The 22936-nt window shown below is 61.7% G+C and overlaps 1 protein-coding gene across 1 annotated transcript in view; it reads right to left on the bottom strand.

The window, feature by feature from the left end:
* Positions 1–22933, bottom strand: part of CROCC2 (ciliary rootlet coiled-coil, rootletin family member 2) — a 28108-nt gene extending 5175 nt beyond the window's left edge. The window contains exons 1-30 of the mRNA XM_026077399.1: positions 22870–22933; positions 22354–22530; positions 21838–21983; positions 20153–20326; positions 19905–19988; positions 19199–19263; positions 18296–18446; positions 17377–17636; positions 16801–16897; positions 16257–16418; positions 15877–16076; positions 15602–15784; positions 15224–15368; positions 14656–14802; positions 14299–14529; positions 14028–14221; positions 13653–13780; positions 13394–13563; positions 12960–13127; positions 12561–12695; positions 9781–9924; positions 7540–7778; positions 7236–7395; positions 6689–6856; positions 5864–6457; positions 3571–3691; positions 3124–3287; positions 1978–2418; positions 1757–1906; positions 500–691 (exon numbers count right to left, since the gene is read on the bottom strand). Of these exons, the coding sequence (XP_025933184.1) occupies positions 500–691; positions 1757–1906; positions 1978–2418; positions 3124–3287; positions 3571–3691; positions 5864–6457; positions 6689–6856; positions 7236–7395; positions 7540–7778; positions 9781–9924; positions 12561–12695; positions 12960–13127; positions 13394–13563; positions 13653–13780; positions 14028–14221; positions 14299–14529; positions 14656–14802; positions 15224–15368; positions 15602–15784; positions 15877–16076; positions 16257–16418; positions 16801–16897; positions 17377–17636; positions 18296–18446; positions 19199–19263; positions 19905–19988; positions 20153–20326; positions 21838–21983; positions 22354–22530; positions 22870–22933 (5454 nt within the window). The remainder of the gene's footprint in view (positions 1–499; positions 692–1756; positions 1907–1977; positions 2419–3123; positions 3288–3570; positions 3692–5863; positions 6458–6688; positions 6857–7235; positions 7396–7539; positions 7779–9780; positions 9925–12560; positions 12696–12959; positions 13128–13393; positions 13564–13652; positions 13781–14027; positions 14222–14298; positions 14530–14655; positions 14803–15223; positions 15369–15601; positions 15785–15876; positions 16077–16256; positions 16419–16800; positions 16898–17376; positions 17637–18295; positions 18447–19198; positions 19264–19904; positions 19989–20152; positions 20327–21837; positions 21984–22353; positions 22531–22869) is intronic.
* Positions 22934–22936: the final 3 nt, after the last annotated feature.

The following is a 22936-nucleotide window of genomic DNA, read 5'->3' as shown; positions in this document are numbered from 1 at the left end:
ACGCGGAGCCTGCTTCCCCTCTCTCACACCCCTCGCCTTTCCCTGCCGCCACCAGCGCCGGGCTGAGGTAGCTCTCACGCGCCAGGCAGAGGGGTCCCAACCCTGTGCCCGGCCTCAGCCCCAAGCTGTGGCTTGGGGCCAGCGGGCAGGGACAGCTTTCTGGCACAAAGACCCTCCGCAGGGTGCTAAGTGCTGTACAGATAAGGAGAGAGCAGACCACAGCGCAGAGGCAAGGCCAGCACCGGGCAGTGCAGTACTGCAGGGTTTTTGGAGAGTGGGAAACACTCTGAAGCCYGCACTGCCAAGCAGGATGCTCTGCATCAGCTCGAGGACACGAGCTCTGCCCAAAACAGCCCTGGCTTTAGAAACCTCTGGCGATGGGAACTCCGTGATCTGCCTCCTTATTTCCCCGCACGCCGGAGCCCAGCCGCAGTGCGGGTGCGCGGGGGTCTCATCACACGTCACGCTCTGGGTGCAGGTTTTCCTGCCTGCACAGTACCTTGGCGAGGGTCTTTTTCAGGGAAGAGCCATCCTTCTCCGGGCGGAAGGCCGAGCGCTTGCTCTCCTCCTCCAGGAGGCTGAGGGTGCGCTGCAGGGCGCTCAGCCTCTCCTGGAGCGCGCCGCTCTCGCCCTGCGCGCTCCGCGCAGCCGCCACGGCCTCCTGCTCGCTCTGCTGCTGACGGCGGACGACCTGCAGTGCACAGGGGCGAGAGGCAGCACGGCGCTCAGCCCAGCACCGCCRCGGGTGCTGGGGCGAACACCTGGGACCAGGCCCGCCCGAGCTGCTCTGGTTACTGTGAGTCAGCCGAGCTACRGCAACGAGGTCTCGAAAACATTGCCCTCCGTGGGGATGTGTCCCTCACCTTGCCCYGGCCAAGCTAGTCGAAGCCTAAAGGAAGGTAGTGATTGGAAAGAAATGGGGCTGGGGTTTTCCAGGTGCTGAGACTTTCAGGGTCTTTTCCCCTGCCTCTATGAGGAGCGGCAGGAAAGCCTCCGGACTCACTGCTTTGCTGGTGGGGCAGGTGGACATGGCACCACCAAGATGTAGGACCAGGAGCTGTAGTTATGCTGATTACCAGTGACTGATTACACCAGGCCCTTCCTCTCAAAAACTAACCCCTCGTGCCTCCTCTTCCTTCTGGCAGCCTTCTGTCTCCTAATAAACATGTACAGCCTAACCCCCCATTTCTAAAATGCAGACACATCTGGGGKGAAACACAGCCATTCCTCTAGCAGCCTGTGGCTTGGCTAAGCAGGAGGAAAAGTGGATGTGGGAGCATTTTGATAGAGGCAAATCTGATTCCCCGGCACACCATTTCTGCACCCAGAAGCTTAYGGCGCTCTCCCGTGGAGGGCTTTGCCCACTGCCTTCTACCCCAATTCGCCCTTCTTGTTCCCTGTTTTGGACTYTCTCCCCTTCCTTGACATGAACCCAGTCCCTTTCTATGCTACAGTCTGTCTGGAGTTGCTTCTCCCCCAACCAAACTCTGGCCTTCAAGTCATGCTGCTGCAGTAGCTGAAGTTCAAGACAGAAGCCCCAGAGTGCTTGGAGTGGTATGAACTCCCCACGCTGAGCCAGGCAGGTCAAGAAAAGGTGCCAGATTTATCGTCTCTGCTTTGCAGCAGCGAAAACAAGGCAACTCCTTTGGCACCTGATTCCCACCAGCCTCTGGACAYTTCCCCTGGAGGGAGGGAGCTTAGGCAGGGTGTCCCCAGGCAGACGGGAGCCTGCTCCCATCCCACAGTCCCCCCTCACCTCCTGCAGATGCTCCAGCTGGGTCTCCAGGTGCCTGCAGCGCRGCTCCAGCTCTGCCAGCCGGCCCTGCAGCATGTGCACGGTGTCCATCAGGCTGCGGTTCTGCCTCTTGCAGTCCGCCAGTGCCTGCCGCATGGAGTCCAGCCGCTCCTGGGGAGACAACTGTCCTGCTCAGGCCAGGCAGCTGAGACCTCCCCAGGCTGCAGCCGGGTTCTCCTCACCTGCAGCCCCCGGCGGTCCCGCTCAGCAGCTGTCAGCGCCTTCTGCAGCTGGGAGATGCTGTCTTGCATGGCGGAAGACCCTGCAGCAGCCTCGCTCAGTGCCTGCGCCAGGCTCTGCACCTTCTCCTTGAGGTGGCTCTCGATGCCCTCGGTGTGGGCCAGCGAGAGGCCCAGGCGGCCCAGCTCCTGCTGCAGGGTGCCTGCTCGGGCCTCGCTGTGGGCCAGCTGCCGGCGGAGGAGCGCTGCCTGCTCCTGCAGCGCCTGGACCTCGGCGTCGCGGTCGGCCAGGCCCAGCCGGGCACGCTGCAGCTCTCCRGCGGCTGAGCGCTGGCTCAGCTCCAGCCTGCCAGCCCGGCTCTCCGCGGCCTCCAGGACTTCCTCCAGCCTCTGCTTGTCACTCTCCAGCGTGGCCTCCTTGGCCTGCAGCTTTCTCACCTCGTCCTGGGGGGTCCCAACAGTGCCTTGCGCCAGCCCAGCTCATGCCCGCGTGTCTGCCACGCACCCCCACTGTCGCCAGCTCGGACGATGGCCCCCACCTCCACCAGCCCCTACGTGCCAGCGCTGCCTCCCTCCCAGCTGTGCCGCAGTCATCCTCGCCATGGCAGTCTGGCCCGTGCCCACGCTGTGGCACGCTGCCTGCCGGTGGCCCCGCTCCGTAGGAGCCGTGTGCCCTGCTCTGTCCCAGAGGAGCTGCCCCTTACCTTGGTGCTTGYGGCATCCCCTGGCAGCATGAAGGAGAGAAAGGGGACCGCTCTGAGCGCACGTAGCATGCACAGGACATGCATGGGATGCATGATGGGGACAGCTGGCAGCCCAGGGGCCTTTACACTGAGCCCAGCAGCGTTTACCCTGGGAGGAACCGATCCCGGCCCAGCTGGGCAGAGCCCAGGAGCCAGGGGGAGGCACAGGGCAAAAACTTCCTGCTCTTAGCCTCTGGTTTGGCAGCTTTAGCACAAACGTTGCCATGTGCGGTCACTTGCTGCCCCTAAGCAAACAGGATGGGGGGCATATGTGGGCTGCTTAGACCTCTGTTGCTCACAGCCACCCTATAAAACGGGCTCCAGCTTGTCCTCTGCCCATTAGGCAGCGCCACGTCCCCCACCGCACTGCTCCCTGGGTGCCTATCTCGCCACGGCCGTTGCCCACCTCCAGCTCGCGGTTCTTGTCCCGGCAGGCCTGCAAGCTGTGCTCCAGCGCAGCCACGCGCTCCGCAGAGCTCTGGCTTTCCCTCTCGCCTCTCCGGATGGCCTCGTCCTGCAGGCGCAAAGCCAGCTGCACGCTGCTCAGGCGCCCGGCCGCACCACGCTTGCCTGTGGGGAGCCGGGGAGAGGCTGGGGTTGGCAGAGATGCTTCCAAGAGGGATGGTGGCTGTCCCCGCACAGTGTCCCCATGGGGTCAGCGTGGTCTAGACCTATCCACCCTCCATGGAGAGTGGCTTGTGAGCATGGGGCTCCTCCCCTACCCCAGGACCAAGGGCTCCTGCCCCATCTGTGTGCCTCATTGACTGCTCCCACTGCCGGTGGCAACCTGCCAGGCAGGGAYTACTTGTGCCTGGCAGTTGTGGGGAAGAGGAGGGAGAAGAGAAAGACTGGCCTTCCTCAGAGTCAGCCAGCGACTTCTGCAGCTGCAGGATGCGCACATGGGTCTGCTCCTGGGCCTGCTCTGTCTTGCTCAGCTGCCGGCTCAGGTTCATCACCTGAATCCTCAGATCATCCTGGTGGGAAGGAAATAACTTCAGGCTCCAAGCAGAGAAGAGGGTAGCCCCCAAAGCAGTGGTGGAAGTAGAGCGAGGGCTCTCAGAGTAGCTCAGAGACCTCTGGCAGAGTGAGGTTTGTGGTGTCTCCATGCTGGAGCACAACACCTTGGGGTTGGCTCACGAGCACAGACTTTACACAGTGGCTTCACCTCCCCAGCAGTTTGAATTGCTTCATGTTGGCTCCCGCATGGCACCCGCTTGACCTCGGTTCTGAGTGCAGGCATGTCCCACTGCCCACAAAGGAGAGGTCACCGAGGTGTTATGGATATACTGAGCACTGGCTAATCCTGCCGGGGAGCTCCCCACACCATCCCACAGCATCCGGAGCTCATGGGCTAGCACACGCCTCCACCTTGCCATTCAACACGCCTTGCCTGGCCCCATCACACAACTCGACGTGCTTGAGCACACCTCTGACTGCAGGCGTGCGTCAAGACTTGCACTGGGAGAAAACGGGGGGCTCAGTGTCACAGCGTTGTCAGGCAACGCTTGGCCCAAGGCAYTGCTGGAGTTTCTGGGCTCCTGCAGGTCCTGGTGCAGGATACAGGGCAGAAACTGGGATGTGAGACCGAAACTGGTGCCTGGTGAGGTCTCCCAGCTGACTCTGGGGAGTAGAGGAGCCAGCTGGGAGAGGGCAACCCTCTTCCAGCCTTGAGCCCGAGACAGCAGGAGGCTTCAGCTGGCGCAAGTGAAAGCCTCCCTCAGCTGTGATCCCAAAAACAGCAACTGGGATATTAATTAAGACATCAAACCTCCCACAAACCCAAGTGGCATCACTTCTGTAAGCGTTAATGGAGAAATGCAATTGAATACAGACGTTCTCCCCAGCACCAGCAAGTCCCTCAGCCTGAAGGGCTGGGGACGACTGAGAACACCTCTAACTTCACAGCGTGGAGTCGTAAAGCAATAATTGATTTCCCAATCTGGCTGAAAGTTCTTCGGATGTTCTGGTGCTTTGATTATTTGACAGAGCATGTTTTTTAAATTATTCTTGTGTAAATATTTATGCATTTTTACAAGAACCATGTTTTGAGCAACAGGACATGACAGAGGAAGGGCCAAAGGGGAGTGGGCCGGACGATGGATTGCTCCATCCAAGCCTCGAAGGTCAGCTCGGGGTCGGGATGGGGACACGGTGCTGCACCCGGAGCTGGGGGGCCTCAGCGGAGCCCTGGGGCGGCACAGGCGATGCATTTCAGTGTGGGCTGGGTGCTGACAGCAAGTGTAAATCACCAGCGCTACCCACTGCTGGCACTAACGCTGCTCCCCCCGCAGTGAAAATTAGGAGTGGGGCAGGCCAAGGCACTTTAAGGGTGGCAGAGAGGAAGTGGCTGACTCTTTAATGAAAAGAAATGTAGCTTGTTGGTGTGATCCTGCCCCTTCCCGGCTGCTCCCCTGGCTTGTCTCTCCCCAGGGGGTAAAACTTGGCAAACCACAGGACTGGCCGGGGGCCAAACTGCCTGGCTCAGATGTGTGTGGAGACGGCCGTTCCTGGAAGGACTAATCCAGGCCCTCATGTGTCCCCATTTGGCCTGGCATCCTGTATCTGGCCCGCTTTCCTGGCCAGGTCACAGAACTACTTCCCATGGCCACCCCAAGCTGAGAAAGCGGGTGATCCAACTTTCCCCTTGCTTCCCTACTATGTTGCATCCCCAGTTCCCTCGCCAGCACCGTTCCTCTGCCTTGTGCGCAGCAGCCAGGACACGCAGCTCCCCGGTGGGCTGGGGAAAATGCTGCTCCAGCCCCCTGCTCCCCATCCCAGCGCTCAGCCCTCYCCTTCCCTCCCATGACCAGGGCTAGGCAGGAGAGGGTGGGTGCTGGGAAGCTGCTCAGCTCTTTAGGGTAAGAGCATGTGGAGCAAGAGGTGAGGACAGAGGAGCAGGAGAAAGGAGCAGGGGACATGAGGAACAAAACTGTAGCATCCGCCAACGTGTTGGATATTCTGTAACCTACCCCAGGGCTAAAGTCTACTTCAGAAAGCATGTGGGGGAAGCATGATCCTCCAGCTCCCCATGGGCCTGCAGCACCCACAGCTGTGGGACACAGCTCCAGCTGCTTGTGCAGAGCCCATGACACTGTGGGTAGCAATGGGCTGAAGCAAGGGCAGCCCTGCGCTGGACCTGCTCTTACCCTCTCCCGCTGGGTGTCCCGCAGCTCCTGCAGGAAGTCCCTCAAGGCTGTGTGGACATGATCGGGGTYGATGTCACCCGCCGTTGGCGAGCCAAAGGGAGGAGGTGGCCCTGGGGTGGGTGCAGAGCTCTCCGGGCCTGTGCACATGGAGACACTGATGGAGTCAGCCTCCTGGGAGGCCGAGCCCGTGCGCCCAAGCGTGGCTGCGACAGGCTTCGCTCCGCAACAGGGCTGCCGCTGACCTTTCGTGGGGGAGCTGGCCCGGTGCGGAGAGGGGCTTCTCCTGCCCAGCCCCAAGGTCCGGCGCAGGGCCGAGCGCAGCCCTCCCAGCTTCGACTCCGCTGCCCTCCTGGAGGCCTCAGCCCTCTCCAGCTCTGCTTCCAAGCCACGCAGGCGTCCCTCGGCCATGCTGAGCTGCAGCTGGAGGCCATCGCTGGCCCCGTTGGCCTGCTGCAGCTTCAGCTCCAGGCTGCGGAGCTCGTCCTGCAGCATCTTCTCGCGGCTGCGGCTTTCGTTGAGGCTGCCCTGCAGGTCCTTCTCTCGGGCCTTGGCCCCTCTCTCCRCCTCTGCTAGCCGCCTCTGCAGGCCCAGCACCTGGTGGGGAAACACCCAGAGCGCCCGGACCAATGTGTGTGTGAACCCTGCCTTGCACGTGCAGGGAGCRTCTGGGGGCTTCCCCAGAGGCAGACACACTGCAGCACACCTGGACAGAGCCCAGAGCATGTAACTTTGCCAGGTGGCATGAGTTTTTCCTCTCCTCCCCAGGCTGGACGATAGCATGTCCCTTCTCCAGGAAGCCTGGTGGCCTCCTCAGGGCATGCCCACCTCTTTGTGYGCGCAGTCCTGGCTGCTCTCCAGCTCTGTCACCCTCTGCTTCAGCTCCCGGCCCTCCCGGCAGCTCTGCTGCCGGTGCTGCTCCTCCTGCAGGATCCGGGCCTGCAGCTCAGTGGCCTCTTTGCCCTTCTTGCTGTTCTCACTCTCCAGAGCCTTCACCTGCAAACAAAGAGGCTCAAGACTCGCTGCCCAGCTGGGTCAAATGCTGTGCCAGGCTCTTGGGAGTGACAAGGAGCAGGAATGGGGTCAGAGCCCCTCAGCAAGCACTCTTTGGTGATCCTCTCCAGTCCTTTCCTGGCCAGAGCCAGGAAAACAGCACTGAGTGGAGCCATGGGCCCCAGGGAGAAGGTCTGGCCCTGCCTGCCCCTCTCTGGGCTCAATGAGGATAGAGCAAGGGACGGCAGAGGGACTGTGGGACTGCAGTGTGCTGCCTGTCAGTATGTGCTGGTGGCCCTGCTGGGATGCTCCTAAGCTGGGCTGGCCACCATGCATGTGCTGGGGACAGCAGGGCCCCAGCAGGTCTCCAGCTGGCACTTGCCTGCCTGCATAGGTCCTGCAGCTCCCGGCGCGCTTCCAGCCGTGACTTCTCCACCTCCCGCAGGCTGGCCCGAAGCTCGCCTGCCTCTCGCTGAGTAGCAGCCCGGGCCTCCTCCAACACAGCCACCTTCTGCTCCTTCTCCTCCTTGGCTCTCTGGAGGCTGTGGGCAAGAGGAGCATTTTCTTACCAGCAAAGGGGCCTGCTGGGGCCCAGTGCCCCGTCCTGCCTCTTGCGCACCAGTGCCTGGCAGCGCTGGCGGAGCCTGGCACAAGGCAGCGGTGCCCGACGAGTGTGAGGAGCCCACCTGATCCGTTCACTCTCAGCTCTCACCACAGCGGCTCGCAGCTCCGTGTTGGATTTCTGCAGTGCTTCCTTCTGCCGGCTCTCATCCTCAGCGGCCCGGCGGACATCCAGTATCTCCTTGCGCTGGCGCTCCCGGGCCTCTTCCCCTTCCCGCAGCCGGCGGTGCGTGTCGGCCAGCTCCTTGCGGGCCCCAGTGTGGGCATCCTCAGCCAGGTGCAGCTGTGCCTTCAGCTGCTCAGCCTTGGGGAGGGAGACACCGTGCCTAGCCCCAGGTTCCCAGACTCTGGTCCTTGGCCAGACTCCTGCTGCCAGCCTGGAGCCGGGCTCCTCCACTCAGTGGAGAGGAGAGCGGGGACGAATGGCTTTGGGGAAGCTCTTTTGGGACAGGGAAGTGCCGAGCCCAGGATCTGCACATACGCCTGGGGGAAAGCTGAGGAGTGTGCCAAGGCGGGGGGCACAGGGTCTGCTCCCGTCCCCTCTGACTGTGTGTCTGGGCAAGACCGCTGAGCGGGGAGCAGACCAGCCTGGGGAGAGACCTGCATCTCCCGACTCAGTCCTGAGCCCCCGCGGGCCTCCCAGAGCCCCCCAGGCCTTACGGAGAGAGAAGGAGATGGGATGAGGGGACTCCCGGGGCCATCGCAGCCCCCTGCGCCTGCCCCCGGAGCACGGCGGGATGGGGGCCAGGCGAGGGACGTGGGCTGGGGCGTTGCTGCAGGGACGCCCAGCCGACGTCCGCACAAAAGCCCTGATGTTGTGCAGACTCTCCCTGCCGGCCCGGCGGCTCCAGCCCGCTCCCCAGGACTGCTGCTGTGTTTTCGGGAAGGATGAGGGTGAGCTCCCCTCTCCCCTCCCCCAGCCCCAGATGGGATCCACAAACGAGCCTCGCGCTTTCCGCTGAGCTCAGCAGAAATTCGCCCAGAAGGTCAGTGACCAGAGAAAGGGACGATCCATCATTAAATAAATTGTTTTCATTTCCCAGGATAAAGGGGAGGAAGGGGGGTGTGTGTGGACTGGGACTGAAAAAAAGAGCAGAACGCAGGAAAACACCCCCCACACTCCCTGCCATTAACAGCCTCGGCTCCTTCCTTGCTAAGGCAGCCCTACCCGCTCACAGGGCTTTTACAGCCAAAGCTCTTAATGTGATTATAATAATTATTTCTTTACTAGAATTTTTTTTTTTTTTTTTTTATAAACAGTCTCTTTAGAAATTTCGCTGGGGGAGCCAAGACTCCAGCTGAGCCCTGGCCTGGAGGAAGGAGCAGGGGGTAGGGGAGCGAGCGAACACGCGCGCGCGTGCGTGCCGGCAAGCACGGGCGCGCGCGCGTGGGGGCACGCGGCTCGGTACCTCCACAGCGGCGGGCGAGCCCGTTCATGGGCGTGCGCGTGCACGGGCAGGGGCGCGGGCCCGGCGGGAGCGTGGGTGCACATGCAAACGCAGGAGCGTCGGTGAGGCTGCGCGCAGGAGGGAGGCTGCGCGTGGGTACGCGAGGGCCYGCAGGCGTGCGCTCGGAGCGCGGGGACTCACGTGCGTGCCCTCACGGCTCCCGAGAGCCTTTCTCCGGTTAAAAGGCTACGAAAAACCTTACGGTTCCCCTGGCGATAAGCAGGCTGGGGCTGGCGCCTGCTAGGATTTCGCTTTGTTTCTCTGCCCTTGACTCGGTCTGTTAGTCCCGAAACGCTCCCTTTCCACCCACCGCCTCCCTGCCTGCCCCCCGGCCCGCACCCTGCCTCYGCGCGCCTCGCTCGCAGGGCCGTCTTCCTGGAGAGCCCGGCCCAGCTCCGGGGTCTGGGTGCCCCTCTAACCCCCTCTCCGAAACCCCACTCTTTCGCTTGTCTGTGTGGTCCCCCCCTCCAACCCCGGGGTTGGGCTTTGAAATCTGTTGAAAGGAGACCATTTTTGCCAAAATAAACAGCCTGTCATGTTAAATTACTCTCTCTTCCTCTTTAAGTCCCCTGATCCTCTCTCCCCCCATCCCCTCCTGCCCTTTCTGCTCGGGGGCCGTTCTGCTCCGATGCTGACTCCTGACTTCCCAGAGCTGCGTGCAAAGGAGCCAGGCCCCACTGGGAAGGGGCATCACGTTTCGCCTCCCGTTGGCCCACATCCCCACTCTTGGGGCCCTCGAGGCGCCGGGGTGCTTGCGGCAGGGCTCCGTGCGGCTTCATGCCCGCCTTGGACTCATGTTAGAGCCAGGAGTGAGGCAGAGCCACCGTGCTCGGCCTGCCGCGGGCGGGCAACGCATACCTCTTGTGCCCCGGCCGCCTTCTCCTTCACCAGCTCCTTCACGCGCTCATTCAAGCCCTTGACCTCTCGCTGGTGGGCAGCCACGGCGTCTTCAAACCGGGCTTGCAGGTTCCTCAGCTCCCTGGTGACGCTGGCCACCATATCCTAAGGGAGGGGAGAGCCGGGGTGAGAGACATCAGGAGGTTGCTGCGGTCCCCTCGCCCAYTCTGTGCTGCCCCAAACAGCTCGCACGCATGGCCACCCTGTCCCCTGGCATCGCTACCCCCCTGGGCAACACGGCCCAGCTCCTCYCTTGCCCCTGTGCTGCGACCCAGGTGTCCACCTCTGCCAGGCCYTGGGGAACCGGCATGGCTGGATGGGAGGTGGAGGAGAAGCAGGGCTGACTCCTGCCGCAGGAGCTGTTCAGGCTYGGTGCACCCTGCGGACGGTCGTGCAGGCAGAAGGGAAACGCCGGGTCTCCTTTCTTCCATGTTGAATGCTGTTTGAGCCATTCTCTTGTGCCTGAGTTGTCGCTGCATTTTTCCCTCTCTCTCGCTTGCCCTTGCTCTTTTTTCTTTTTTTTTTTGCTCTCTCCTGTTTCTAATGGAGCTAAAATTCGTAGAACCATAAAATGCAGAGATGGAAAACGACCTATTACCTCATCCAGCCCAGCCCCTCTGCCAGCGCCGAGCCGTTCCCTACAGAACGTCCCGGCTGAGTTGTCTAGACCAAGTACGAACRTCTCCAGCAATGGGGATTCCAGCACTTCCCTGAGAAGATTATTCCATGGTCTAATTGACCTTATTGTTAGGAAATTTTTCCTGATGTCTAGCCTAAAAAGTTTCTGTGCTAAGTTTGAGCCTATTGCTTGGTTACCTTTCCCTSCTCTTCCCTAAACACCCTTCCCTTCACTGTGCTTGGCTCCGCGCTCTCGCCCTGCTGACCTGGCATGGCTCTGGCCAAGGTTTCCATCCCGTGAGCCTGCCCCCACGGCCAGGTTCATCCCTCCAATGTTTTGCTGCTTCCTCTACACTGGATCCAGCTTCCTACAGTCTTCCTGAGGCACAGCCCCACAACCATGACCGAGGCTGAGYGGATGGGGAACAGGCACACCAAGGGCTGGTAAAATCAGTTACTTYAGCTCGGAGCAGTGAGCTCAGAGCAGTCCGATTAAGATCTCGTTGGGTCTGCTGCTGGACTGCCCTGTCCATCGGTAGCTAGGGCAAAAGATGTTCTTGCTCAGCATGCTTCTGTCCACATGGCTGTCCTCCCTGCCACGAGGCCGAGGGAAGGAAGGGCTCTGCACAGCTCCCCTCCGGCTGCCCTGGGCTTGCTGCTTCCTGAACCGGGTGGAAAAGAAATATTTCCTGGTGGCGCAAGCTTCTCCATGCACGTTCTGCCCAAGCCTATGCACGCAGCATGAGAGTGAAGTGCTGGAGGGTGGCTTCTGGACTGCCGTTACAAAGCCTGCTCTCTCCAGAGATGCTGGTGTGGCTTGCGCCCGTTGTAGCCCACTCTCTCCTGAGCAGAGCTGCTCTCATCCACAAAGAGCAGCCCGCAGAGCAGTGACAGGGGAAATCCATGTCTCAGCCCTTCAGATGCTCGGCCTCAGCACAGGGCTGAGGAGCGTTCATGCTGAGGCCAAGTCAGCCTTTCAAGCCCTGGACATGTGCTAGAGAGTTAGAACTACAGGTCACGCAGAATAATGTCTCCTGTGGTTTCAGCTGTCCTTGCTCCTGGCCAGGGCAGGACGAGGTCCGAATGGACTATCAGAAAGACGTGCCCTGGCTGGGATGTGCAAGAGGGGCTGCATTCCTTGGTGTGGAGCCGGGTGGAGTGTCCCAGCCCTTGTCATCTGCTGCCTCATCTCCCGCTGAGGAGCTATGATGAAGCCCAAGCAGAGAGAAAGGCCCTCCTGCCAGCCTGGCATTGCCTCCAAGGGAGGAGGTGGGTGCATGGGCTTTTATTCTCCCACTCYCTGGCCTGCGTCCTCATCCCTGAAAGGCCGGCTGCTGCTGGCAGTTGGAGGTATGTCATGCCCTACAGTGTGGGTGTGTGTGGCAGCAGTGGCAAACAGCAAGGCAGATGCTTTGGGGACTCCTCATGCCCACAGCATCATCTCTCACGGAAGGGATGGTTTTTGCCAGGGATGGCCAGAAGAGCAGGTCTGCACAGAGGAAAGCCGGGGTCCAAAACCTCCCTGCTTGCTGCCATACTATTCGTAGCCTGCACTGAGGTTTGCAAAAGGCTGGAGGTGGGGAGGGCTGTTACAGGAATTTTGGGAAGGCGTTTTTTTATGCAGTTGCATTTGGTTCCCAAACAACCTTTGATGTCAACGCTTTGCAAACTCATTCTGGCTGGATTTCCTTACCCTCCACGGACTGTTTGTTTTGTGTTGGGGGGGACGTTCTTCCTGTGCACATCCCCCTTTGAACCTCTCTCTTGAGTGTTGACCCCCCTGTATCCCTGCTGCTCCCAGGCACGCATTTCAGATTGGAAAAACAAGCCAAACCGCCCAGCGCTTGCGAGAGCTCCCAGTGGGTTTACAAGCGGATTACAGCACATGCTGCAGCGCAAGCACGCCTCCTTCTTTTCTGCGTTTCTATCGCAGCCTCTACTTGCAACTCCAGTTCCAACCATCTTTTCATAGGAGATGGTGCCATGTGGATTCACTGAGCACTATTAGTTTTGACCTTGCCAGTCCTCTCCACTGTAAGCTTCTGTCTAAGAAAGGCAGGTCCTTAAGCCTTTCCTGAAGGGTCCTGAGCCACTTTGGGAATGTGGAAAGGATTTGGGCTCACCTTATCCTGCTCCTGGCGGGTGAGAGCCTCCTGCTTGACCTGATCCATCTCCATCCTGGCATTCGCAAGCTCCCTCTGGGCTTCGCCCAGCTTCTCCAACATGAAGCTCTTCTCTGCTTCCTTCCGGGACAGAGCCTGAAAGCCACGACAAGAGGAGCCTTTGGCCACATGCCACATGCTGCGGGGGTGGCAGGTAGGAGCAGGCCTCACTCCCTGCCCCATGGTCAAGCCACTGATGGCTCCCTCCATGGTGACCTCCRGCGAGAGCGGAGGTGGCTGAGGGTGTGTGGCACTGCTCTCCCTGACACGTGGACTCCAGGACCCGAGCAGGCACAGACGACGGGGCTCCCGCAGCACCCAGCTGCCTGAGAGGTGGGCTGGCAGCGCTGCCCCGCTCACCTGCTGCTTGTCTTTCTCCAGCAGAAGGAGGCTTTCGTCCCGCTCTTGCTGCAGGCTCCGCATCGCCTCCGTCAGCTCCTCCTTCTCCGCCTTGTGCTTGGACACCAGCTCTTCTTTCTCCTGCTGCAAGYGGCGAATGGCCTCTGCCTTTGCTTCCGTCAGGGCCTCCTGGAGCACAGCAGAGCAAGCCGCTAGCGGRTGCACAGGGCACGGGGCGGCCTGGTGCCCTGCATTCCCCATACAGAGGCATTTGCCCAGCCACAGCACTGGGCAAAGCACAACTCCCCACGGGGAGAAGGTCTGGCAGGCAAAGTACAGGCAGGATCCAGGCCTGGCCACAGAGCTCTCCGCCCAGGGCTGTTTGTTTGCTATGCGGGGCTGGCAGGAGCCGTGTGCTGGTCCTGCGCTGCAGGGACAGGGGTAAGGGCTCTTACCTTCTCCTGGCGGAGGCGTCCCAGCTCTGCCTCGTGGGCTAGTGCCTGGTCCCTGAGGGCTACCTGCCTCTCCTGCTCGGCCTGCATGGCCTTCTGCTTCAGCGCCTCAGCCTCGGACCTCAGCAAGGACTCCCGCAGCACCAGCTCCTCCCGGGCCTCCTCCACCTCAGCTGTGGGACACGTGGGTGTCCCCGCTCAGTGACGCTGCTCTGCCACGCCAAGGGGAGGACGCGCAAGGGCTGAGCAGGCCAGGTCGTACCTCGCAGGAGCTGCCTGCACCGCTCRCTGCTCTGCTTCTCTGCTTCCAGCTGCTCCTTCTGGGCCTCCAGCTGGGCCGCCAGCTCCTGCGCCTCGAACAGGCTGCTTTCCAGGGAGTCCCTCTCGGCCCTGCAACGCAGCAGCCTGCTCAGCGGGCAGCCCTGCCAGGGACCCCTGCCTCCATGCCCCAGAGAAGGGCCAGGGCTGGCTCTTCTGCGCCGTGCCAATGCGACGCACCCCCAGGTACCCCGACGCATCCTGGGAAAGATGGGAACAGCCTGGGTGGGCAGCGGGGGTGCTGGGGGTTCTTGCCATGGCCTCACACCCCAAGAGGCAGAGCCAGCCCTCCCACCAGGAGCCAGGAGGCAGGCAGTACCGTAGAGCCTCTGTCTCCTCCAGCAGGCCTTTCTCCTGCCTCTCCAGTGCTGTGAGCTGTACTGCCAGCCTGGACATCTCCTTGGCCAGGTCCTCCTTCTCCTGCAGGGCCTGGAGCAGAGCCGCAGCCTGCATTTCTGTCTCCTGGTGGCTCTGCGCTAGCTGCTGTGCCAGCGCTTGCTCCTGGCCGCTTGCCTGCGGGTGGGAGAGGAGAGGCAGAGTGGGAGCCACTGTCTCCGGGGTCGAGGTGGTGGCAAGGGGCCCTGCTGTACCTGCAGCAGCTGCTCTTGCAGCTGGGCGTTGTGCCGGTGTGTGGCCAGCAGCTCTCCTTCCAGCCGCCCCCAGCGCTCCTCCGCTGCCTGCCAGCTCTGCTCGAGGCTCCGGTGGGCCGCGCTCGCCTGGGCCTGCTCCTGCTTCAGCTGTGCCAGCTGCTCCCGTAGGCTGGCACGCTCCTGCTCCAGCTCCTGCTGCCGCTCCGTCAGCAAGCTCTTCTCCTCCTCCAGCTAGAAGCAAGGTGGTGGGAAAAGGACCCCGGGGAGACGAAGGACACGGGGAGTCCCAGAGGAGAGTTCCTGCGTCCTCTGCCGGAGGAGGTGTGCGGGTGTCGAGGCCGTGCGGGTGTGCATTACCTGCAGGACGGTGCCGTTCAGGCTGACCTTGTCTTGTGCGAGGCCCTCATTCAGGGCAGCCATTTTGGCTAGCGAGTCTCTCAGCTCCGCTTCCTCCAGCTGCATCTTGTTCAGGGCCAGCTCCAGCTTGGCACAGGTGGCCTCAGCCTGCAGGAGGGGGAAGAGCCCAGCTTTGTCACCCAGGAGAGCCGGGGGCCCTCCCTTGCAGCCACGGCACATGGCACAGTGGCCAAGGTAGAGGGGCTGGTGCCTGCCAGAGGCAAAGCCAAGCGCGAGGGGTTGCCTTGTGCCTCACAGGCCTGGACTAGCCGGCACAGCTTTAACGCCTTGCCACACGCTGGCCATATATTGCTTTCGGACACAGTGTGTTTCCTACAAAATGCTCCACAACAGCTAACGCCTCGCATCTAAAGCATCTGAGATAAGTGATGCATGGACAGACATTTTCTGGGGAAGGAGGATGCGGGGGGACAGCAGGCAGGAGCAATGGCCATGCTAGGGACAGCCGGACTGCGAGGCCTCTTCCTCAGCTGCCCACCCAAGGTTCCTGGGATGCGCTTCACTTCACCTTCCTCAGTGCGCCGCTCAGGCTGTCCTTCTCGCCCTCCAGCACCTCCCTGGCCAACGTGGCCTGGCTGAGCGACTCCTTCACCCCCAGCAGCTCTTTCTTCAGGGCTGAGGCCTTCTCCTCCAGTTGTTCCAGGGATTGCTGCCTGGAGGGGGCGGCAAAACACGAATGGCRGAGCACAACCCTTGCCATGAGGCCTGTCCCTAGCAGCGCCGCTGGCTTGGGGAAGGGTGAGCTGTCAGCTGGCACTCACGCGAGAGCTGGCCTCCCCGTCACTGGGAACAGGGCCCTCGGGGTGGGCTGCCTGCTGTGGCCCTGTGCCCATGGGTGGGTGCTGACTTGCTGGTGGCTGCAGCCAAGTGGCCCGGCTGAACTCACCCTCGCTCCAGCTCTTTCCGGCTCCTCTCCCACTCGCTGGCCAACTCCTCTTTCTGCTCCTCCAGGAGGGCTCCGTGCCTGTGCAGTTCCATGTTGGCAGCCGTCAGCCTGGCCACTTCCCGGCGGCAGGAGTCCACCTCCTCATTCAGGCTGCCCACCCTCGCCTCCACAGCCTGCTTCTCCCTGAGGAGACAAGGCCAGGAGCGGGGCTGAGCTCTGCGGTCCCTCCATGGGCTCGCCCAGGGCACCCGACAGCTCTGCTCCCCAGCACCCACTGGCTGAGCATCTCCGCAGAGGCCTTGCAGCGCTGCAGGTCCCGCTCGCACTCCTCTAGGGACTCTGCCAGTTCCTCCCGGCCTCGCTGCTGCTCCTGCGCCCGCCGCTCTGCCTCCTGCGCTTCCCGCTGGCACTCACTCRCCCGCTTCCTCGCTGCCTGCAGTGCAGCTTGGGATGACTCCAGCTGTGAGCGCAGCTCCTGCCCACAGAGAGAGAGAGAAGATCCAGCTGGTTGTGTCCCCTGTGCCAGGGCTGCCACGGCAAGTGGAGCAAAACTTCCATCCCGGGGCTCCATCCCTGACAGATCTTGTCCCTGCTGCCACCACACTGGCTCCACCGGCCCAGCCCGGAGCTCCCTTCTCCCTGCATGTCCCCTCACCTGCTCAAGCTGCTGGTGCTGGTGGAGAGCTGCCTGCAGGACTGCCTCATGCTCCCATGTAGGTGAGACCTGGCGGTGCTGCGGGGAGCTGGAGCGCAGCGGGGAGAGCCGTCTGCTGGGTCCCTCCTCTGCTGCCCTGTCCCTGCCGTCCTGTGAGAGGCACTGTGGAAAGAGAAGACAAGGCCATGAGTCCCAGCCTGGTCTTGTCGCGAAGCTTCACTGGGGAGGAGCTGTGAGACACCCTGAGGCGTGGAGACAGGCTAAGGAACCAGCCCAAGTCACTCAAACAGGGGTGGGKGACCTGAACCCAGAACGCCCCAGGCCCCACCGCAGAGCGGAGAGTGGGAGCCAGACCTGCACCTGAGCAGAGCCACTCGGTGCCCACAGCAATGGTTCACTCTCGCCTTCCTTTGCCTCCCTTACGGTAGCAGCTTTCTGTGTTGAAAGACAAAGAGGCCCTCAGAGGCCAGTGGCAGGGTTGGGCAGAGGGAGCGGGTGCACGTGGAATGGGCCAGCAGGACGGAGAGGGCGCAGGCGGGCGCACCAGCTTCTGGATGTCTAGTTTGAGGCGGGCGAGGGACTCATCCTTCTCCATGTTTTGCTCTTTCAGCCGCTCCGCTAGCAGGCTCAGCTCTGTTATCCTGAAAGAGAGGAGGCCCCGTGAATGCCACGTGCAGGGGCCTGGCAGGYGGGATCGCGCAAGCCCCTGGCATAGAGGCGACAACTTCTGCACAAAGGGATGGAACGGGACGATGGGCCAGGCATAGCGTATGAGGACATCGCACCGCAGGAAAATGAATCACCCGCTGCTGGCAGCTCCTGTAAACAGCCATCTCCTGAGTAATGCGAGGCTATTTTGCAGGGCCACTGTTTTGTCATTTCCAGGAAGAACATGTAAGGAGGTGTCAGCAGCTCTAAGGGGCCTGTTTCGGAGACATTGGCCCATAGAGAAACGTGCTGTCCATAATGCACACCCAGTTCCCCACACGTTGGACGGCAGTGAGTCAGGAGTTTCACTGCCAAAGTCCCAGGCCTGTTGCCTGAGCTCTGCCCTAGTACCTGCTGCTCAGATCCTCCAGACAACCCACATGGAGAGAGACCACAGTCAGTGCTCTTTTACCTGGAGTTCAGCTCCACTTTCTCTCCATCCCAGTGGCTCTGGAGCTGTATCATCTCCTGGACCTTGTCCCGGAGCTGCTGCTCCAAGCGCGCCCCGTGCAGGGTCTGTTTCTCCAGGGAGCAGGCGGTGTGGCTCTGGGACAAGCGGAGGTTGGAGTYCAGGTTAAGGCAGGCTGTGTGGAGGCGTCGTGCCATCCTGGCCATGTCTGTCCTTGCCTCAGCCAGATCTCTGGTGATGGGAGAGAACATCCTCTTGGCTTTCTGCAGCGCTGGTGCAACATCCCCAGCTTGTTCAGTTGCACAGGGCTCTGCACCCCTGCTCTGCTCTTGCTCCCCTGCAGCAGGTTGTGACTCCCGCAGCCCTGGCTGTGTCCTCACCCTGAGGTGTAGGACAGAGAGGTCCCTCTTTGGGTCAGGGTAGGAAATATGCTTCGAGGCTGGACTTGGGGTCTGTCTGCCCTGCCTGGCACCCACAGGCCCTGCCTCCCACCCTCCCCAGGCTCCATGTGTCAAGGCCATCCTCAGCAGGACTCCTGTGCGGCTGTCTTCCCTGGAGGGGTGTTTTGAGGCACCCACCTCTCTGTGACAGCCCGGAGGTCCATGAAGCGCCCGCGCAGCGAGGCTGCCTGGTGCCAGAGCAGGAGGGTCTCGCCGCGTTCGCTCCTCCAAGAGGTGCCAGAGCTCTGACAGGGATGGGAGCAGGATGCGAGGATCAAGTTGCAGGGTGAGTTAGCACCGTGCCAAGAGAGGGCATGGCTCCCCAGCTGCCCTCCGCACCAGCTGCCAATCTGCCCACCGGGCACTGTCCTGTCTCTCCCTGTCCAATAACTGTCTTTGTATCACCTCACAGACCCGCGAGGTCCCTGTGATTCAGGAAGGTTTCAGCCCAGGTTAGAGAATGAGCCAGAGCAGGGCCTCACCTCTCTGCTGTGGTACTGCTCCAGCTCGCCTCTCAAGCGGTGGACGTCCACTGTGGCCTTCTCCAGCTCCCCTGCCAGGCGCTGGTTGGAGGATTTTATCTGTTCCAGCTGCTCCCGCAGGAGTGAGTTCATCTGTGACAAACCGGCGCTCCTAGTGCACAGACCAGCCCCACCAGCATGTGAATGTCAAGAGTCCGAGCTCTGTGGTCAGCCATGGTCTGCCACCCTGGGAGAGAAACCCTGGCGGTCTTCAGAATTTGCCCTCTTTCCCTCACCCTGATGCACCTGGGGCAATCATCTCTGTTGCCTGGCTTGGGGTCTGCACTCTCCAGAAGGGGCATCTTTGCTCTGGGGCCTGCCTTGCTCCTCAAACATCCTAATGCCAGAGGCAGGGAAGACCCCATGTGGGTTTTGCAACTGCTCAGCGGTGTGAAGCAGAGCTGCAGGTCCCAGTAGCTTGAGGAGCTTTTTCTGTCTTGCCTGGACCCCTACAGGCTTGTGCTGAGTCCAGGCAGGGAGGGTTTAGACCCAGGAGCATGACAGAGAAGAGTCCCCTTTCTGCCTCTTGCTGGCTGGCTGCARGGGGTCCCTGTTGCAGGGCAGCACCTGCACGTGGATGTGACGTTCAGCTCTCAGGGACACAAGCCAGCTTGTCTTCCCCACACGAGGGTGAGAACAAGCTGAGCATGCAGCCCCGAATGGGGCTGAGGACAGCACCGAGGAACCAGACAGTCTGCCTGGGTGGGACTGGAAACTGGAAACAGATACACCTGGCTGGGGATACAGGGCTTGGGCAAGGAGATGCAGAGCCCGCTGCCCACCTACTGGGGGCTCACCAGCCCCTGGCGTTGCCATCTACCAGGCTGTGAGGAGCCCCGTGCCTGCGGTCTGGGCCCTGCTCACCTCTGCTTCTCATCCTCCAGATGCATGAGGGTGTTCTCCAGGTTGGAGCTGCGGCCTTGGTCCCGCTCCGAAAGCACCCCGGGCTCCCTGGACTCCAGCTGGCAGGAGAAGGCACGGGAAGGAAAGGGAGGCAATGAGGGACAGACCCCTGCCCCAAGGGTGTCTCCTCAGCCAGGCTAGACTGTAGGAGGCATGGAGAGGAACTGGAAACCACTGCAGGAAATCCAAAAATCTTGTCTGGGCTATATAAAAGGGCTGCAAACAACCTGAGCTATATAAAGCCTGGGCAAACCCTGAGGACCCAACTCTGAGGCCCATGCCTCTCTCTCCCTTCCCCAGAAGTGTTCCCAGGATCCCAGACAGCCCGTGGCTGTGCTCTGCTGTGATTTCCTTCCCACACTGATTCCTGGAAGGGGACTTCCCACTGCCATAGAGCCTCCCCCATTCCCTTTCCTGCTCTGACCAAGGGCAGGAACAGTTTGCAGGGGGCCTGGGCACTATCCAACCATCCTGACCTGCTTGGAGAGCCTGCCTTCAGCCCACAGGCTGTAATTATTAACAGCAAGGCCATTTTCTCTAGCTGAACTGAGGCACACAGCGTACGTGAGGATGTTGCTATGCGGGGCAGTGGCAGAGCTGGGGTCAGGGCTTAGCACGCCTCCCGCCTTGCTCTGCACCCCTGCCGGGGCAGCCCATCTGTACTGACCAGCTCTTCTCGAGGCTCCGACTCTGAGGTTTTCTCTAGAAGCTGCTGCTCCAGCTCCCCACATCTCCTCTTGTACTGCAAAACCTTGGCCAAAAGGGACAGGCAGGAAAGGAGAGGGGAAAAAAGGAGGTGGAGAGGAGAAAGAGGCAGAGGAGAGAGTAGGCATTGGCTCCACGCCTCCCCTGGCCAACAGCTGAGGCTCTATTTGTGGTGCTGTATTGGTTGCGGTGCAGGGTCTGAGTCTGTACCTTGCTCTGGAGCCGCTGGACGAGCTGAGCCTGGCGCTGCTGGCCATCCTGGTAAGCCTGGAGCTTGCGTTTGTAGGCCTTCTTGTCGCCCTCGAAGCGTTGCCTCAGCTCCTGCAGGGCCAGGCTGCCTTGTCCCCCGCGCTGGGCCGCCTCTGCTCTCAACGCCTTCTCCAGCTGCCCACATGGAGATGGCCAGAGCTCAGGGTGTGCACAGGCAGGCACCCTGCAAACGGGCATGGCGGGGCCTCCACCACCGCCCTCGGGGCACGACCAGCCCCTTCCTGCGCTCAGTCACGACGGAAGGAGGGGACGTGCTGCGGAGCCGGGGAGCAGCGTGGCTGGCGAGGTGAGYGAGGTGCCTGGGACCTGGCGCTGCTCCTGGGGAGCCGAGCCACCCGAGGTTCCCTCCAAGGGAACGGCGCAGAACGCGCCTCCCTTTCCCGGCATGCAAGGGTAATCCTGGGAGACGCCGGAGGACTGAGGGCATGTAGAAAGATGCAGCCAGCAAGCCAGGAAGGCTGYCTGGAAACAAAGGGGAGTCTCTGCCCTGCTGAGGAGCCCTAGCTGTGATAGCTACTGTACAAACCCAAACAGGCAGGGCAGCCCTGAGGTTCAGGCCYGTCTGAGGAAGCTCTCAGGCCTGGAAAGGTGAACAAGACCCTTTATGGTCAGAGCACAGCCACAAAACACAGCCTGGATGGGCAGCGCCAGGGTTAAAAGCAGCACACAGCGCAAATACCCCGGGCTGCTGCGGCAGGAGGAGGGTGGTGGAGCAGGGCCCTTGGGCTGTTTGTGTTCCCAGATGATTTATGGAYGCGTGCTCCAGCAAGGAGCAGGCACAGACAACAGGTCCTAGCCCAGTCAGATCCATTAGCGGGGACAAGCTCCGCTCTACTGGACTCACTATAGACCTTACTGGCAACTGGCTGCGCCCAGTTCCTTGGCCATGGAGGTGATGCCTGTGTGCTGAGCTACTGCTGAGAGGTGTATGGCCATACGTGACCTTGCCAGGGCCTTTCCCCCAGTCTTTTATGAAAACCAGAGATGCCCCCTCTAAGACCACATGTGTGTGATGCCCAGCTAGGATGTCTGGAGCTGACACAGAAAGGCCTGCGGCGTGGGAGGGGATGTGCAGCGTGTGAGCTAGGTGCAGCACAGGGGCCAGGCATGTCTGGGTTGCCGCTTAGCAAGGACAGAGCTCTGGGGGCACGTCACTTGTGTTTGGTGTAGCTGCTGTGGCGAGGGGATAAATTCAGAGAGGCCCTGGCTGGTGCTATGTGGGGTAGGTGGTTGCGAGGCGAGGGGTGACACTGCTCCCAAGGGGCTGTAGAGTAGCAGATACCCCTTGGGGTCATTTGGTTTCACTGGACATGCGGCTCTTCCCCAGCTTCCCGATGAGGATGAAAAGCCCAGCTCCAGAAAGGACCTGGTAATGCCCACGTGTCTTCCAGCCACAGCTACCTGCTGTCCCCACCACCCTCTCCTCTCTTCCAGGTGCTGCCGGCAGGAATGTGGAGCTGGGACTGCCCTTGCTAGTGCTGGAAAGCCAAGCACATGTATTTCCACACCCAGTGCTCCCTCTCTGCCTGCTCCAGGGGGACGGTGCCGATGCACAGCCCCGCATGTCTCTGGGATGGCCCAGGTACCACTCCTTGCCCCAGGAACTGCTGCGCCCCTGCACTTACCCGTTCGCTGATGGCCTGGTGCTTGCTGGCCATCTCGTCCCTCTCTGCACGGGTGTGCGCCAGCAGGTCCTCCAGGCGTGACAGCTCCTTCTGCAGCAGCCGGTTCTCCTCTTGCATGTTGGCTGCAGAAGGGGTTTCCCACATCACTGGGGAGGGAGGGAAAGGGATGAAGGATGCTCGAGCTCCCATGGTGCACACAGAGCTTCAGCAGGAGAGCGGGTGCCCTGGAGAGGCAGCACAGCTTTTCCCTGGGGTTAAGGGCCTTTCCCAGCCTCTGCACACACACCACCATCAAAGGGGTGGCCCAGGAGACGGTGGCACCCTGTCTCCTGTACAGCCGGCGAGCCTCTGAGCTGATCTGCCCGGTGTCAACGGTGTAAGTGATGCTCTCAGCAGCAGGCAGGGAGGGAGGATGTGCACGGTGGGGGTGGAGAAGAGACCCCAGAAAAAGCCGCCTGCAAGGTGTCCCCCGGCTGGACGCCTGCCCGAAACTCCTGCCCAAGCCTCCCCCCGGGCCCGTACCCGGGGCGGCCTCCTCGGCCAGGCTCTCCGTGAGGATCTGGCGAATCCTCGCAGGGATGGGCGTGGGGGCAGCGCGGCCTCCCTCTGCCCGCACCAGCAGCGCCTTGTCGTCCTTGCTGGCCGCGGGGCTCAGCACCGTGTCCTCCAGCTTCTGAAAGAGCAAAGCCCTGGCTGGCGGGAGCACCGGCCCTCGCGCTGCCGCGACGTGGCTACGCTGCTGCTCCGAGTTTTTCAGCCAAGTGTTTTGGGGTCTGAACGTGCTGGTTTGTCGCAACCGAATCTTTGCTGCGGCTGCCGTCCTGGGCACGAGAAGGGGCTGGAGCCGAGCAAACGCGTCACCGGAGAAAGCAGAGCAAAGCTTTTTCCCCCCCTGTTCAGGACACGTTTCACGGCGTGCGCGATGCCCCCTCGCACAGACCCGGCCCGGGCCCTGGAGGACCCTGCTGGGCCGAGCGCGGCCCCTCGACACCCCGCCGGGGGCAGGGGGGCCTCACCCAGCCCGACCCTCACCCTCACCGACCTGCACGGCCGCCTCCAGCCGCAGCGCCGCGGCCCCGCCGTCCCGCTCGCCCATCGC

This window comes from Apteryx rowi, unplaced genomic scaffold, assembly GCF_003343035.1.
Source record: "Apteryx rowi isolate R43461 unplaced genomic scaffold, aptRow1 scaffold_450, whole genome shotgun sequence".
NCBI classification, from domain to species: domain Eukaryota; kingdom Metazoa; phylum Chordata; class Aves; order Apterygiformes; family Apterygidae; genus Apteryx; species Apteryx rowi.
This window is presented reverse-complemented; position numbering and strand designations above follow the sequence as displayed.